Source organism: Salmo trutta, chromosome 20, assembly GCF_901001165.1.
Source record: "Salmo trutta chromosome 20, fSalTru1.1, whole genome shotgun sequence".
Taxonomy (NCBI): domain Eukaryota; kingdom Metazoa; phylum Chordata; class Actinopteri; order Salmoniformes; family Salmonidae; genus Salmo; species Salmo trutta.
Genome location: NC_042976.1, coordinates 31,777,893 through 31,792,911, shown reverse-complemented (window position 1 = coordinate 31,792,911; position 15,019 = coordinate 31,777,893). Strand labels below are relative to the sequence as shown.

The 15,019-nt window shown below is 39.4% G+C and overlaps 1 protein-coding gene across 3 annotated transcripts in view; it reads left to right on the top strand.

Annotated features, from left to right (window-relative positions):
- The window catches only part of LOC115155874 (type I inositol 3,4-bisphosphate 4-phosphatase), a 47,315-nt gene extending 34,255 nt beyond the window's left edge, over positions 1 to 13,060 (top strand). Inside the window, exons 12-24 of one of the 3 annotated variants that reach the window (XM_029702876.1) lie at positions 666 to 774; positions 1,477 to 1,660; positions 2,157 to 2,447; positions 2,581 to 2,731; positions 3,198 to 3,353; positions 3,490 to 3,528; positions 3,689 to 3,861; positions 9,156 to 9,279; positions 9,493 to 9,760; positions 11,827 to 11,924; positions 12,035 to 12,147; positions 12,341 to 12,495; positions 12,826 to 13,060. In XM_029702876.1, coding sequence (XP_029558736.1) covers positions 666 to 774; positions 1,477 to 1,660; positions 2,157 to 2,447; positions 2,581 to 2,731; positions 3,198 to 3,353; positions 3,490 to 3,528; positions 3,689 to 3,861; positions 9,156 to 9,279; positions 9,493 to 9,760; positions 11,827 to 11,924; positions 12,035 to 12,147; positions 12,341 to 12,495; positions 12,826 to 12,958 — 1,994 coding nt within the window. In that variant the 3' untranslated portion in view covers positions 12,959 to 13,060. Of the gene's footprint in view, positions 1 to 665; positions 775 to 1,153; positions 1,172 to 1,473; positions 1,661 to 2,156; positions 2,448 to 2,580; positions 2,732 to 3,197; positions 3,354 to 3,489; positions 3,529 to 3,688; positions 3,862 to 9,155; positions 9,280 to 9,492; positions 9,761 to 11,826; positions 11,925 to 12,034; positions 12,148 to 12,340; positions 12,496 to 12,825 lie in introns of all 3 variants that reach the window. The other 2 variants (XM_029702875.1, XM_029702877.1) reach the window with 2 other exon arrangements.
- Positions 13,061 to 15,019: the final 1,959 nt, after the last annotated feature.

The window sequence follows — 15,019 nt, the reverse complement described above, 5'->3', positions numbered from 1 at the left end:
ACCTGTTATATCTATCAGACTCTATGGTAGGGAACCTGTTATATCTATCAGACTCTATGGTAAGGAACCTGTTATAGCTATCAGTCTCTATGGTAGGGAACCTGTTATATCTATCAGTCTCTATGGTAGGGAACCTGTTATATCTATCAGACTCTATGGTAGGGAACCTGTTATAGCTATCAGTCTCTATGGTAGGGAACCTGTTATATCTATCAGACTCTATGGTAAGGAACCTGTTATAGCTATCAGTCTCTATGGTAGGGAACCTGTTATATCTATCAGACTCTATGGTAGGGAACCTGTTATATCTATCAGACTCTATGGTAGGGAACCTGTTATAGCTATCAGTCTCTATGGTAGGGAACCTGTTATATCTATCAGACTCTATGGTAGGGAACCTGTTATATCTATCAGACTCTATGGTAAGGAACCTGTTATAGCTATCAGTCTCTATGGTAGGGAACCTGTTATATCTATCAGACTCTATGGTAGGGAACCTGTTATATCTATTTGTCTAAAGGTGCTCTCTACCCCTTCAACTCCCTCTCCTCTCCCTCCTCCCTCTTCCTCCCTCTCTCCCATCTCTCCTCTCCCTCCTCCCTCTTCCTCCCTCCATCTCCCTCCTCCCTCTTCCTCCCTCCATCTCCCTTCCTCTCCTCTCCCAGATAGGACCTATGACGTAGTGACTATAGGTGCTCCAGCAGCCCACCACCAAGGCTTTAAGCACTGTGGTCTCCGGAAACTCATCCACAAGTTTGAGGACGCTAGGAAACAGTGAGACCATATTTTCTTGAGTGTATGGTTGGGGGACCTGAACAGCGTTTTGAATCATTTGTACACTGCAAATTCACCACAAAAACTCCAACAAATATAGTATTTGACAAAAACATTTTTTGTACCTTTTTTTTTTCTTCGAGATTTCCTCAATTAAAATAACTTTGAGCTGATTTCCTTGTGATTTTACAGTCTTTTATGTCCAACACCGAAAACGTGTATTAATATTTATTTGCTTAGAAAACATGGGAAGCCAAATAAAATCAATTGGGAAACCCTGCTATAGCCAAATACATGAGTTCATGATTTAATTGTTATCATTAATTTTGATTTCTAACCTTTGTTTGAAATGTCTCCTTTTCGCTTGCTTTCTGATCAGCGCATATGAGGAGGAATGGTGAGATCTGTCACCTGCTCCGTTTATGTGTGCAGTCTCAGTGGATGTGTTTGTTTGTGTTCTGTATTACATCGTTTTAAACCAGCACATTTTCACCCTGATCTCTCTCTCATTCTCTCTCTCTTTCTTTCTTTCTCTCCCTCTCATACACACACACACACACACACACACACACACACACACACACACACACACACACACACACACACACACACACACACACACACACACACACACACACACACACACACACACACACACACACACACACACACACACACACATAAACACCCACCTACCAGCAGTGCTGGGTCTGGCTCTAAGCCGGTGGCCTACCTGCCTCAGGACGTGGTAAGAGCGAAGGAGCTGATTGGTCAGATCAACACCTTGAAGACCCAGGTGTGCTACTACACCGAACGTTTGTCCCGCGCTGCCAAGGAACGCTCAGCCAACGCTCTGGAGAGAACCCTCGCCATCCTCTCTGAGAAGGTATGAGAGGGGTAGAGAGGGAGGCAGGCGGGGAGGGAGAAGGAGAGAGGGGGAAGACAGAGGGGAGAGAAGCATTGAAACATGTATCTATCTATACAATCAATATGTATTTCACTGTATTAATACACACTATTATATATCCCTTGTCTCCTCCTCTCCCTGTCTCTCCTACATCTCTGTCCCCCTCTCCCTGTCTCTCCTTTATTTCTCTCCCCCTCTCCCTGTCTCTCTTCAATCTCTCCCCCTCTCCCTGTCTCTCCTCCATCTCTCTCCTCCTCTCCCTGTCTCTCTTCAATCTCTCCCCCTCTCCCTGTCTCTCTTTCATCTCTCTCCTCCTCTGTTTGTCTCTCCTCCATCTCTCTCCTCCTCTCCCTGTCTCTCCTCCATCTCTCTCCTCCTCTCCCTGTCTCTCTTCAATCTCTCCCCCTCTCCCTGTCTCTCTTTCATCTCTCTCCTCCTCTCCTTGTCTCTCCTCCATCTCTCTCCCCCTCTCCAGACTCGTCAGTTGGTGACAGTTTGTGACTCTAAGCTGCTGTCCTCTGCCATCCTGGCCCTCTCTGCCGCCCGTCCAGAATACATTTCCCAGAAGGGTACTCCCTCCCCCTCATCCCTCACTCCTTCACCCTCTCCATCCCGCTCTCCCTCTCGCCACACTACCTCCCCCTCTCACCACTCTACCTCCCCCTCTCGCCACTCCATCTCCCCTCGCCACTCCGTATACCAGGAAGGAGAGGGGGGGAGAGACAAGCGCTCCTCCCTACAGGCTGACTGGCATGAGGAGAACTGGGTAAGATGACATTGATATATTTTGTTTAAGAATTGAGAATAACAACAATATTGTATAGAATTTATATAGAAAGTGTATTTCATATTTAATCTTTCATCCCTCTCGCTTTCTGTCGCTTTCAACCCCCCTTCAGGGGAAGGTATGGTTGAATGTGGATAAGAGTCTGGACTGTGTGATCCAGAGGGTGGACAGACTGCTGGCCAAAGACAGGCTGCAGAGTGACAGCAGCAGTGAGGATGTGTTCCTGGACGCTCAGCAGCAGACCAATGTCACTACTAAGAAAGGTAAACACGCACGCACACTTCATACAGTCAAATTAACTGACTGAAATTAGGCAGCTGTTAAAGTAAAATAGGTCAACTGATTGATTGGTTAATTGGTTTATTAATGTATTGTTTAATTAATTGACTGGTTGATTGGTTGATTATTGTATTGTTTAATTGATTGACTGGTTGATTAATGTATTGTTTCATTGGTTGATTGGTTGATTAATGTATTGTTTAGTTGGTTGATTGGTTGGTTGATTGGTTGATTAATGTATTGTTTAGTTGGTTGATTGGTTGATTGGTTGATTAATGTATTGTTTAGTTGGTTGATTGGTTGATTAATGTATTGTTTAGTTGGGTGATTGGTTGATTGGTTGGTTCATGTATTTTTTAATTGGTTGATTGGTTGATTAATGTATTATTTAATTGGTTAATTGGATGAGTAGGTCAGGGGATAAAAGGGAATGTGTGTGAATCCCTTGAGGTATCCATGGAAACAGAGAAGTCTTCTGGATACAGCCAGAATCGTCATCTTCATCTCGTTCTTCTTCTCTTCCTCCATCATCATCATCATCCTCATTGTCATCATTCCCTTATCTGACCATCACATGTCAGTCAAACCATGAAAGACAACAGCACTGTAGGTTCATGTCCAGTTTGACTCCTCCATATTGTAATATTGTTCTGTATTATTCTTTAACTAGCAGACATACACTCACAAATGCACACAGCACTCTGTCTTTAAAATAAATATGTTGTTATTATCTCCCCTTTAGACAGCAGCCCAGATGTAGAAAAGGAAAAGCCCTCCCCAGGTAAGAACAATAGTGTGTGTGTGTGTGTGTGTGTGTGTGTGTGTGTGTGTGTGTGTGTGTGTGTGTGTGTGTGTGTGTGTGTGTGTGTGTGTGTGTGTGTGTGTATACGTATGTGCGTGTGTATAGATATACTGTATAACCTCTCTCCTTTCTCTACCAGGTGAATGGATTGAGGCCTTGTACCCTCTCCTGACTACCCTGTCAGAGTGTGTGTCTCTGATGAGTGACAAGGCTAAGAAGTCCATGGTGTTCCTCCTAATGCAGGACAGTGCTCCCACCATCGCCATGAGCCTCACGCTACAGTACAGGAGAGATGTGGTCTTCTGCCAGACGGTGGGTTTACACACACACACATACACATGCACGCACGCACACACACACACATATACATACACACACACACACACACACACACACACACAGAGAGATGCACAGAAATGCACACAAAGATGCGTTCACACACATACGTACACAGATACGTGTGCACGCGCACCCACACACACAATTATATTAGTATGATTAATGTTCTACATCGGACATTATTATTATTAATGATGAATAGTTGTATTGGTGATGAATAGTTGTATTGGTGATTATATTGGTGATGAATAGTTGTATTGGTGGTGAATAGTTGTATTGGTGGTGAATAGTTGTATTGGTGATGAATAGTTGTATTGGTGGTGAATAGTTGCATTGGTGGTGAATAGTTGTATTGGTGATTATATAGTTGTATTGGTGGTGAATAGTTGTATTGGTGATGAATAGTTGTATTGGTGATGAATAGTTGTATTGGTGGTGAATAGTTGTATTGGTGATGAATAGTTTTATTGGTGATGAATAGTTGTATTGATGATGAATAGTTGTATTGGTGATTATATAGTTGTATTGGTGGTGAATAGTTGTATTGGTGATGAATAGTTGTATTGGTGGTGAATAGTTGTATTGGTGATGAATAGTTTTATTGGTGATGAATAGTTGTATTGATGATGAATAGTTGTACTGGTGATTATATAGTTGTATTGGTGGTGAATAGTTGTATTGATGATTATATAGGTGATGAATAGTTGTATTGGTGGTGAATAGTTGTATTGGTGGTGAATAGTTGTATTGGTGATGAATAGTTGTATTGGTGGTGAATAGTTGTATTGGTGATGAATAGTTTTATTGGTGATGAATAGTTGTATTGATGATGAATAGTTGTATTGGTGATTATATAGTTGTATTGGTGGTGAATAGTTGTATTGGTGATGAATAGTTGTATTGGTGGTGAATAGTTGTATTGGTGATGAATAGTTGTATTGGTGGTGAATAGTTGTATTGGTGATGAATAGTTGTATTGATGATGAATAGTTGTATTGGTGATTATATAGGTGATGAATAGTTGTATTGATGATGAATAGTTGTATTGATGATGAATAGTTGTATTGGTGATTATATAGTTGTATTGGTGGTGAATAGTTGTATTGGTGGTGAATAGTTGTATTGGTGATGAATAGTTGTATTGGTGATGAATAGTTGTATTGATGATGAATAGTTGTATTGATGATGAATAGTTGTATTGGTGATTATATAGTTGTATTGGTGGTGAATAGTTGTATTGGTGATTATATAGTTGTATTGGTGGTGAATAGTTGTATTGATGATGAATAGTTTTATTGGTGATGAATAGTTGTATTGATGATGAATAGTTGTATTGGTGATTATATAGTTGTATTGGTTGTGAATAGTTATATTGGTGATGAATAGTTGTATTGGTGGTGAATAGTTGTATTGATGATGAATAGTTGTATTGATGATGAATAGTTGTATTGGTGATTATATAGTTGTATTGGTGGTGAATAGTTGTATTGGTGGTGAATAGTTGTATTGGTGATGAATAGTTGTATTGGTGATGAATAGTTGTATTGGTGCTGAATAGTTGTATTGATGATGAATAGTTGTATTGATGATGAATAGTTGTATTGGTGATTATATAGTTGTATTGGTGGTGAATAGTTGTATTGATGATGAATAGTTGTATTGGTGATGAATAGTTGTATTGATGATGAATAGTTGTATTGATGATGAATAGTTGTATTGATGATGAATAGTTGTATTGATGATGAATAGTTGTATTGGTGATTATATAGTTGTATTGGTGGTGAATAGTTGTATTGATGATGAATAGTTGTATTGATGATGAATAGTTGTATTGGTGATGAATAGTTGTATTGATGATGAATAGTTGTATTGATGATGAATAGTTGTATTGGTGATGAATAGTTGTATTGGTGATTATATAGTTGTATTGATGATGAATAGTTGTATTGGTGATTATATAGTTGTATTGGTGGTGAATAGTTGTATTGGTGATTATATAGGTGATGAATAGTTGTATTGGTGATGAATGGTTGTATTGGTGGTGAATAGTTGTATTGGTGGTGAATAGTTGTATTGGTGGTGAATAGTTGTATTGGTGGTGAATAGTTGTATTGGTGGTGAATAGTTGTATTGGTGATGAATAGTTGTATTGGTGGTGAATAGTTGTATTGGTGGTGAATAGTTGTATTGGTGATTATATAGTTGTATTGGTGGTGAATAGTTGTATTGGTGATGAATAGTTGTATTGGTGATGAATAGTTGTATTGGTGGTAAATAGTTGTATTGGTGATGAATAGTTTTATTGGTGATGAATAGTTGTATTGATGATGAATAGTTGTATTGGTGATTATATAGTTGTATTGGTGGTGAATAGTTGTATTGGTGATGAATAGTTGTATTGGTGGTGAATAGTTGTATTGGTGATGAATAGTTTTATTGGTGATGAATAGTTGTATTGATGATGAATAGTTGTACTGGTGATTATATAGTTGTATTGGTGGTGAATAGTTGTATTGGTGATTATATAGGTGATGAATAGTTGTATTGGTGGTGAATAGTTGTATTGGTGGTGAATAGTTGTATTGGTGATGAATAGTTGTATTGGTGGTGAATAGTTGTATTGGTGATGAATAGTTTTATTGGTGATGAATAGTTGTATTGATGATGAATAGTTGTATTGGTGATTATATAGTTGTATTGGTGGTGAATAGTTGTATTGGTGATGAATAGTTGTATTGGTGGTGAATAGTTGTATTGGTGATGAATAGTTGTATTGGTGGTGAATAGTTGTATTGGTGATGAATAGTTGTATTGATGATGAATAGTTGTATTGATGATGAATAGTTGTATTGGTGATTATATAGTTGTATTGGTGGTGAATAGTTGTATTGGTGGTGAATAGTTGTATTGGTGATGAATAGTTGTATTGGTGATGAATAGTTGTATTGATGATGAATAGTTGTATTGATGATGAATATTTGTTTTGGTGATTATATAGTTGTATTGGTGGTGAATAGTTGTATTGGTGATTATATAGTTGTATTGGTGGTGAATAGTTGTATTGATGATGAATAGTTTTATTGGTGATGAATAGTTGTATTGATGATGAATAGTTGTATTGGTGATTATATAGTTGTATTGGTGGTGAATAGTTATATTGGTGATGAATAGTTGTATTGGTGGTGAATAGTTGTATTGATGATGAATAGTTGTATTGATGATGAATAGTTGTATTGGTGATTATATAGGTGATGAATAGTTGTATTGATGATGAATAGTTGTATTGGTGGTGAATAGTTGTATTGGTGATGAATAGTTGTATTGGTGATGAATAGTTGTATTGGTGATGAATAGTTGTATTGATGATGAATAGTTGTATTGATGATGAATAGTTGTATTGATGATGAATAGTTGTATTGGTGATTATATAGTTGTATTGGTGGTGAATAGTTGTATTGGTGGTGAATAGTTGTATTGGTGATGAATAGTTGTATTGGTGATGAATAGTTGTATTGGTGCTGAATAGTTGTATTGGTGATGAATAGTTGTATTGATGATGAATAGTTGTATTGGTGATTATATAGTTGTATTGGTGGTGAATAGTTGTATTGGTGATTGTATAGGTGATGAATAGTTGTATTGATGATGAATAGTTGTATTGATGATGAATAGTTGTATTGATGATGAATAGTTGTATTGATGATGAATAGTTGTATTGATGATGAATAGTTGTATTGATGATGAATAGTTGTATTGATGATGAATAGTTGTATTGATGATGAATAGTTGTAGTGATGATGAATAGTTGTATTGGTGCTGAATAGTTGTATTGGTGATGAATAGTTGTATTGATGATGAATAGTTGTATTGGTGATTATATAGTTGTATTGGTGGTGAATAGTTGTATTGGTGATTATTTAGGTGATGAATAGTTGTATTGGTGATGAATGGTTGTATTGGTGGTGAATAGTTGTATTGGTGGTGAATAGTTGTATTGGTGGTGAATAGTTGTATTGGTGATGAATAGTTGTATTGGTGGTGAATAGTTGTATTGGTGATGAATAGTTGTATTGGTGATGAATAGTTGTATTGGTGGTGAATAGTTGTATTGGTGGTGAATAGTTGTATTGGTGATGAATAGTTGTATTGGTGATGAATAGTTGTATTGGTAATTATATAGTTGTATTGGTGGTGAATAGTTGTATTGGTGATTATATAGTTGTATTGGTGTTGAATAGTTGTATTGATGATGAATAGTTTTATTGGTGATGAATAGTTGTATTGATGATGGATAGTTGTATTGGTGATTATATAGTTGTATTGGTGGTGAATAGTTGTATTGGTGATGAATAGTTGTATTGGTGGTGAATAGTTGTATTGATGATGAATAGTTGTATTGGTGGTGAATAGTTGTATTGGTGATGAATAGTTGTATTGATGATGAATAGTTGTATTGATGATGAATACTTGTATTGATGATGAATAGTTGTATTGGTGGTGAATAGTTGTATTGGTGATTATATAGTTGTATTGGTGATGAATAGTTGTATTGGTGGTGAATAGTTGTATTGGTGATGAATAGTTGTATTGATGATGAATAGTTGTATTGATGATGAATAGTTGTATTGATGATGAATAGTTGTATTGATGATGAATAGTTGTATTGGTGATGAATAGTTGTATTGGTGATTATATAGGTGATGAATAGTTGTATTGGTGGTGAATAGTTGTATTGATGATGAATAGTTGTATTGGTGATAAATAGTTGTATTGGTGATTATATTGGTGATGAATAGTTGTATTGGTGATTATATTGGTGATGAATAGTTGTATTGATGATGAATAGTTGTATTGATGATGAATAGTTGTATTGATGATGAATAGTTGTATTGATGATTATATAGGTGATGAATAGTTGTATTGGTGGTGAATAGTTGTATTGATGATGAATAGTTGTATTGGTGATTATATAGGTGATGAATAGTTGTATTGGTGATGAATAGTTGTATTGGTGATGAATAGTTGTATTGGTGATGAATAGTTGTATTGATGATGAATAGTTGTATTGGTGATTATATAGGTGATGAATAGTTGTATTGGTGATGAATAGTTGTATTGGTGATTATATAGGTGGTGAATAGTTGTATTGATGATGAATAGTTGTATTGGTGATTATATAGGTGATGAATAGTTGTATTGATGATGAATAGTTGTATTGGTGATTATATAGGTGATGAATAGTTGTATTGGTGTTTCCCCTTCTGTAGCTATCAGCTCTGATCTGTGGTTTCATCATCAAGCTGAGGAACTGTCTCCATGACGATGGCTTCCTCAGGCAGCTCCACATCATCGGCCTGCTAGTCCAGTATGAGGGCCTGCTCAGCACCTACGGTAACCTGCTGTATGTGTGTGTGTGTGTGTGTGTGTGTGTGTGTGTGTGTGTGTGTGTGTGTGTGTGTGTGTGTGTATTCTTGTGTTTATGTCTTAGAATACACACACAAATATGTTGATTTGAAACCTACTCATTTTCTATACTTTATTTATAGATTTTCAAATATGACAACTGAAACCTACTCTTACCCCTTACTCTCTTCAATCTTAAAGGGGAGGAGCTGGCCATGTTGGAGGACATGAGTGTTGGTGTGATGGACCTGCGAAATGTCACTTTTAAGGTTACCCAGGCAACCTCGGTCTTCGGCCCAGATATGTTGCCTGTCATCACCGGGAACCGGGATGGCTTCAATGTCAGGGTTCCGTTACCAGCAGCGATGTTTGATGCGTTGCCGCGGGAGATCCAGAATGGAATGCTGCTGAGGGTTCAGCCTGTTCTCTTCAATGTGGGAATCAATGAACAGCAGACACTAGCCGAGAAGTGAGTAAACGAGAGAGGAGAGAAGAGGAGAGATGAGAGACAAGGAGGGGAAAGGAGAGTGGGAGAGGTTATAAGAGGATTGAAGGAGATAAGAGCAGGGGCGAAAATCTGATATCAACTTTGGAGGGGACAATTACATGAAATTTTCTCAAGAGCAATTCCTGAGGGGGACACCAAAAGTAGTGCTGTAACACATAGCCTACATTGTAATGTGGTAAATGTATATTGAGGAACCAAAGAAATAAGGTGTTTGCCGTACTCCTAACTACCGGAACCCAAAACTACACAACTAATCACAACAGCAATACCATTGCCTTTAACAAATCTTAGTTCAGTCACCAGTTTAAGTTGAGAGTGGGGCTATCCATGGCATTTTCCAATTATGTTCCTATTTTACAAGTCAAAAAAATTGAGAACCTTTCAGAATGTTGCCAAACAAAGACTCAACAAACTTACCTGAGACTCCCTGTCTCTGCCAGTCTGTCCCTGCATATCTGTCCCCAACTCTGCTGTCTGTGTGGCATCTGTTGCCTGCTCTGCCTAATGACATCATTGTGAAACATTTCCATTAGAATTTCATTTCATTCTTATGAACATTTTATCAACTAGTCTTTGAGATATTAGGCTACTAGGGTTCTTACTTTGCGTTTTGGTGTACTGAAAAATACTCTGATGTCCGTCTTTTATTTTTCTGCCATTTTTCTACCTGGCTGGCTGGCTGGCTGGCTGGCTACACACACACACAGTGTGTAGGTTATTTACAGTAGGAGATGGGCTTCTATCATCTTATCTTTTATCATTCTATTTGGGCTTCGATCTAGAAGGTAGCTAGCAAATGTGAAACGGATTAAAATGACAAGAGTTGACAGCTGTATGAGTTCACCATTTACACAACATATGCTGCAACCTTTTGTAATTGTAATAGTTTGTTTCATATTGGCTGGCTTCCAACAATAGCTGAATTTGCAAAGCTAGAGAGCACCAATTCCGTTTCAGTGGTGTTTGCTATAATCTTTGCTACCCGGGTTAAATAAAGGTGAAATAAAATAAATAAATAAATAAAAGTTCCCTTGCGACAATTTAGCTTTTGCAACGAGACCATTAAATATATTTAAGACAATGGTAGAAGAGAGTGTAGTTCTGTTCAGTTTGGACTTCAGTTTATCGCTAACCTTATCGCAGGGACTTTGAAGCACTAACTTACATCATCTGCATGCTGATCTTGGAATAAATTGATGATAGCAAAGATTCCATCTTTGACGAGGCCACATAAATGGAATAGGTACTAGCTAGCTTAATAGTTAATATTTGCGCGCTAGCTCTGCATATTCAGCTAGTGTGTGTGCGCGATTGACTGGATTAACCTCACTTCAGTTACATTCATTGAGTGCCTTTCAGACAGTAGATACGACCCCTCTGTTACCTTGCCAACTAAGGAACTGGCAGTGGATCAAAACATTGTGAGGCAAAGGGTGGGGGGGTCGCAATCTTTTGAAACTTAAAAACGCGCTATTAAGTGTCTATAATCAGCACAATTGCTTTCATTGCGTATTATTAATCTTATTTAAATTACATAGCTATGTTTCAGTGATATATTGGGGGGGACAAATCATATTTTTCCAAGGATGGGGGGGTCGTGTCCCCCCCGTCCCCCCCAGGTTTTCCGCCCCTGGATAAGAGGAGAGGTGGAGGGAGGAGAGGACAGAAGCACAATGGAAGAGAGAGGGTAGTCAGGAGGTGTGTTACCATGGCAATGGCAGCCAGCTGCCATTTGTGGTAATACCATATAAGTGATGATGGTTACCTCGAATAATCACAAGCGTCTGGTTATTGTGTGTTTTCAAAGCGTGTTTATTAGATTTGCCAGAACAGACTAGAAATGATTGCAAATAATGCTATGGTAATTTCTCAACGATGCCAATGATGGAGACTGTGAGAACATTAGGTCTACTCCCTATAGACTGTAAGAAATTCTGATGTGTTGTAGCTTTGCTTAATGAGCAGTACAATTCCCCCTGAAGAACAATCCAATCTGTCTGTCCATCTGTCCATCTATGTGTCTATAGGTTTGGAGACACGTCTCTCCAGGAGGGGATTAACATGGAGAATATGGCTCGTCTCAGCTCATACTATGACCAGTTTAAAGAGGTCCTACCTGAGGACTGTGAGTCACACAGCATCATCTTGACCTCAAGCTCTAATAAAATGGTTAACAACCTGGTTCTTAAAATGTACGTCAGTGCAATGATACTCCTCTCTCCTCTCTCTCTCCAGGCCTCCCTTGTATCCGTAGTCAGACCAGCCTGCCTGAGCTGCTAAAGCTGCTGAGTCAGAACATCAACGCCAGGAAGAGCAAGAACGTAGAGATCCTGTGGCAGGCAGCGGAGGTAGAGACATTCTCTCCTTCTTCTCTTTCTCTCTCTCCGCAATACACTTCTATCGCTAACTGAATGAATTGAAGTCTTTGCCTGACTCTCTATACTTCCCCATTCCTTCCACTACTCTCTACATTCCTCTCCTCACCCTTTCTCCTCTGCCCCCCTCTTCTTTCTCTCTCTCTCCCTGTCTCTCCCTCCCCAGGCTTGTCGGCGTCTGAACGGAGTGCGTTTTACCAGCTGTAAGAGTGCTAAAGACCGTACAGCCATGTCTCTAACCCTGGAGCAGTGTCTCATCCTCCAGCAGGAGCACGGACTGGCCCCACAGGTCTTCTCCCAGGCCCTTGACTGCATGCGCAGGTCAGCTGGCCACACAACTGCCTGAACAAAACGAGACAAGATGTAGCATTTATCATGTAAAATTTGAGGAAAGGAAGAATTATGTCAATGTTTATAATAACTTCATATTTTCATATACCCTCTAACTCATCTCCTTTTACCTTTTAACCAATCACCCCCTCTTTTCTCCTCTCTTTTCTCTCCTCCCCTCCCCTCTCCTTCTCTCTCCTCCTCTCCCCATTTCCTTCTCTCCTCTCCTTCTCTCTCCTCTACTTTACCCTCCCCTCCTCTCTCTTCTCTCTTCTACTTTACCCTCCCCTCCTCTCTCTTCTCATCTCCTTCTCCCAATAGTGAGGGCTGCAGACGAGAGAACACCATGAAGAATGTAGGATGTCGTAAATACGCCTTCAACTCCCTCCAGCTGAAGGCCTTTCCAAAACAGTACCGCCCACCTGAGGGCACCTATGGGAAAGTAGAGACCTGATTGGACAGACCAGCTGCCCATCTCTTAAAGTAGCCAATAGAAGGGGAAATGGACTAAATAACATCAACAACAACAACATAAAATAAAAACAACATCACAAAAGCAACTACCCCTACAGTGAGGGAAAAAAGTATTTGATCCCCTGCTGATTTTGTACGTTTGCCCACTGACAAAGAAATGATCAGTCTATAATTTTAATGGTAGGTTTATTTGAACAGTGAGAGACAGAATAACAACAAAAAGATCCGAAAAACGCATGTCAAAAATGTTATAAATTGATTTGCATTTTAATGAGGGAAATAAGTATTTGACCCCCTCTCAATCAGAAAGATTTCTGACTCCCAGGTGTCTTTTATACAGGTAACGAGCTGAGATTAGGAGCACACTCTTAAAGGCAGTGCTCCTAATCTCAGTTTGTTACCTGTATAAAAGACACCTGTCCACAGAAGCAATCAATCAATCAGATTCCAAACTCTCCACCATGGCCAAGACCAAAGAGCTCTCCAAGGATGTCAGGGACAAGATTGTAGACCTACACAAGGCTGGAATGGGCTACAAGACCATCTCCAAGCAGCTTGGTGAGAAGGTGACAACATTTGGTGCGATTATTCGCAAATGGAAGAAACACAAAAGAACTGTCAATCTCCCTCGGCCTCCATGCAAGATCTCACCTCGTGGAGTTGCAATGATCATGAGAACGGTGAGGAATCAGCCCAGAACTACACGGGAGGATCTTGTCAATGATCTCAAGGCAGCTGGGACCATAGTCACCAAGAAAACAATTGGTAACACACTATGCCGTGAAGGACTGAAATCCTGCAGTGCCCGCAAGGTTCCCCTGCTCAAGAAAGCACATATACATGCCCGTCTGAAGTTTGCCGATGAACATCTGAATGATTCAGAGGACAACTGGGTGAAAGTGTTGTGGTCAGATGAGACCAAAATGGAGCTCTTTGGCATCAACTCAACTCGCCGTGTTTGGAGGAGGAGGAGGAGGAATGCTGCCTATGACCCCAAGAACACCATCCCCGCCGTCAAACATGGAGATGGAAACATTATGCTTTGGGGGTGTTTTTCTGCTAAGGGGACAGGACAACTTCACCGCATCAAAGGGACGATGGACGGGGCCATGTACCGTCAAATCTTGGGTGAGAACATCCTTCCCTCAGCCAGGGCATTGAAAATGGGTCGTGGATGGGTATTCCAGCATGACAATGACCCAAAACACATGGCCAAGGCAACAAAGGAGTGGCTCAAGAAGAAGCACATTAAGGTCCTGGAGTGGCCTAGCCAGTCTCCAGACCTTAATCCCATAGAAAATCTGTGGAGGGAGCTGAAGGTTCGAGTTGCCAAACGTCAGCCTCGAAACCTTAATGAATTGGAGAAGATCTGCAAAGAGGAGTGGGACAAAATCCCTCCTGAGATGTGTGCAATCCTGGTGGCCAACTACAAGAAAAGTCTGACCTCTGTGATTGCCAACAAGTACGTCATGTTTTGCAGAGGGGTCAAATACTTATTTCCCTCATTAAAATGCAAATCATTTTATAACATTTTTGACATGCATTTTTCTGGATTGTTTGTTGTTGTTATTCTGTCTCTCACTGTTCAAATAAACCTACCATTAAAATTATAGACTGATCATTTCTTTGTCAGTGGGCAAACATACAAAATCAGCAGGGGATCAAATACTTTTTTCCCTCACTGTATATATAGTGCTGCATCCCTGTTGATGATTTAATGTTATCTGTGGTAGATTGTTTGATAGCAGTTCACTCTCTTTTGCGATTAGACACATTACTCCGTTATGTTATGACAACCACTATACACACAACAACAACAACTTAAGAACAGCTTTTCAAATTGTTTTAGTTTTTATTTAGAAAGGGAAAGGGGAAGGGGATACCTTGTCAGTTGCACAACTGAATGCATTCAACCAAAATGTGAGCTCTTATCATAAGGCCCGTGTTCTAACCACCGTCTCTCATGGAACTTCAAAGGGAAAATTCAACTCAAGTACATTTAAAAAGAACAAAACCTTTGTATGCAGAGCATCAAGATCTT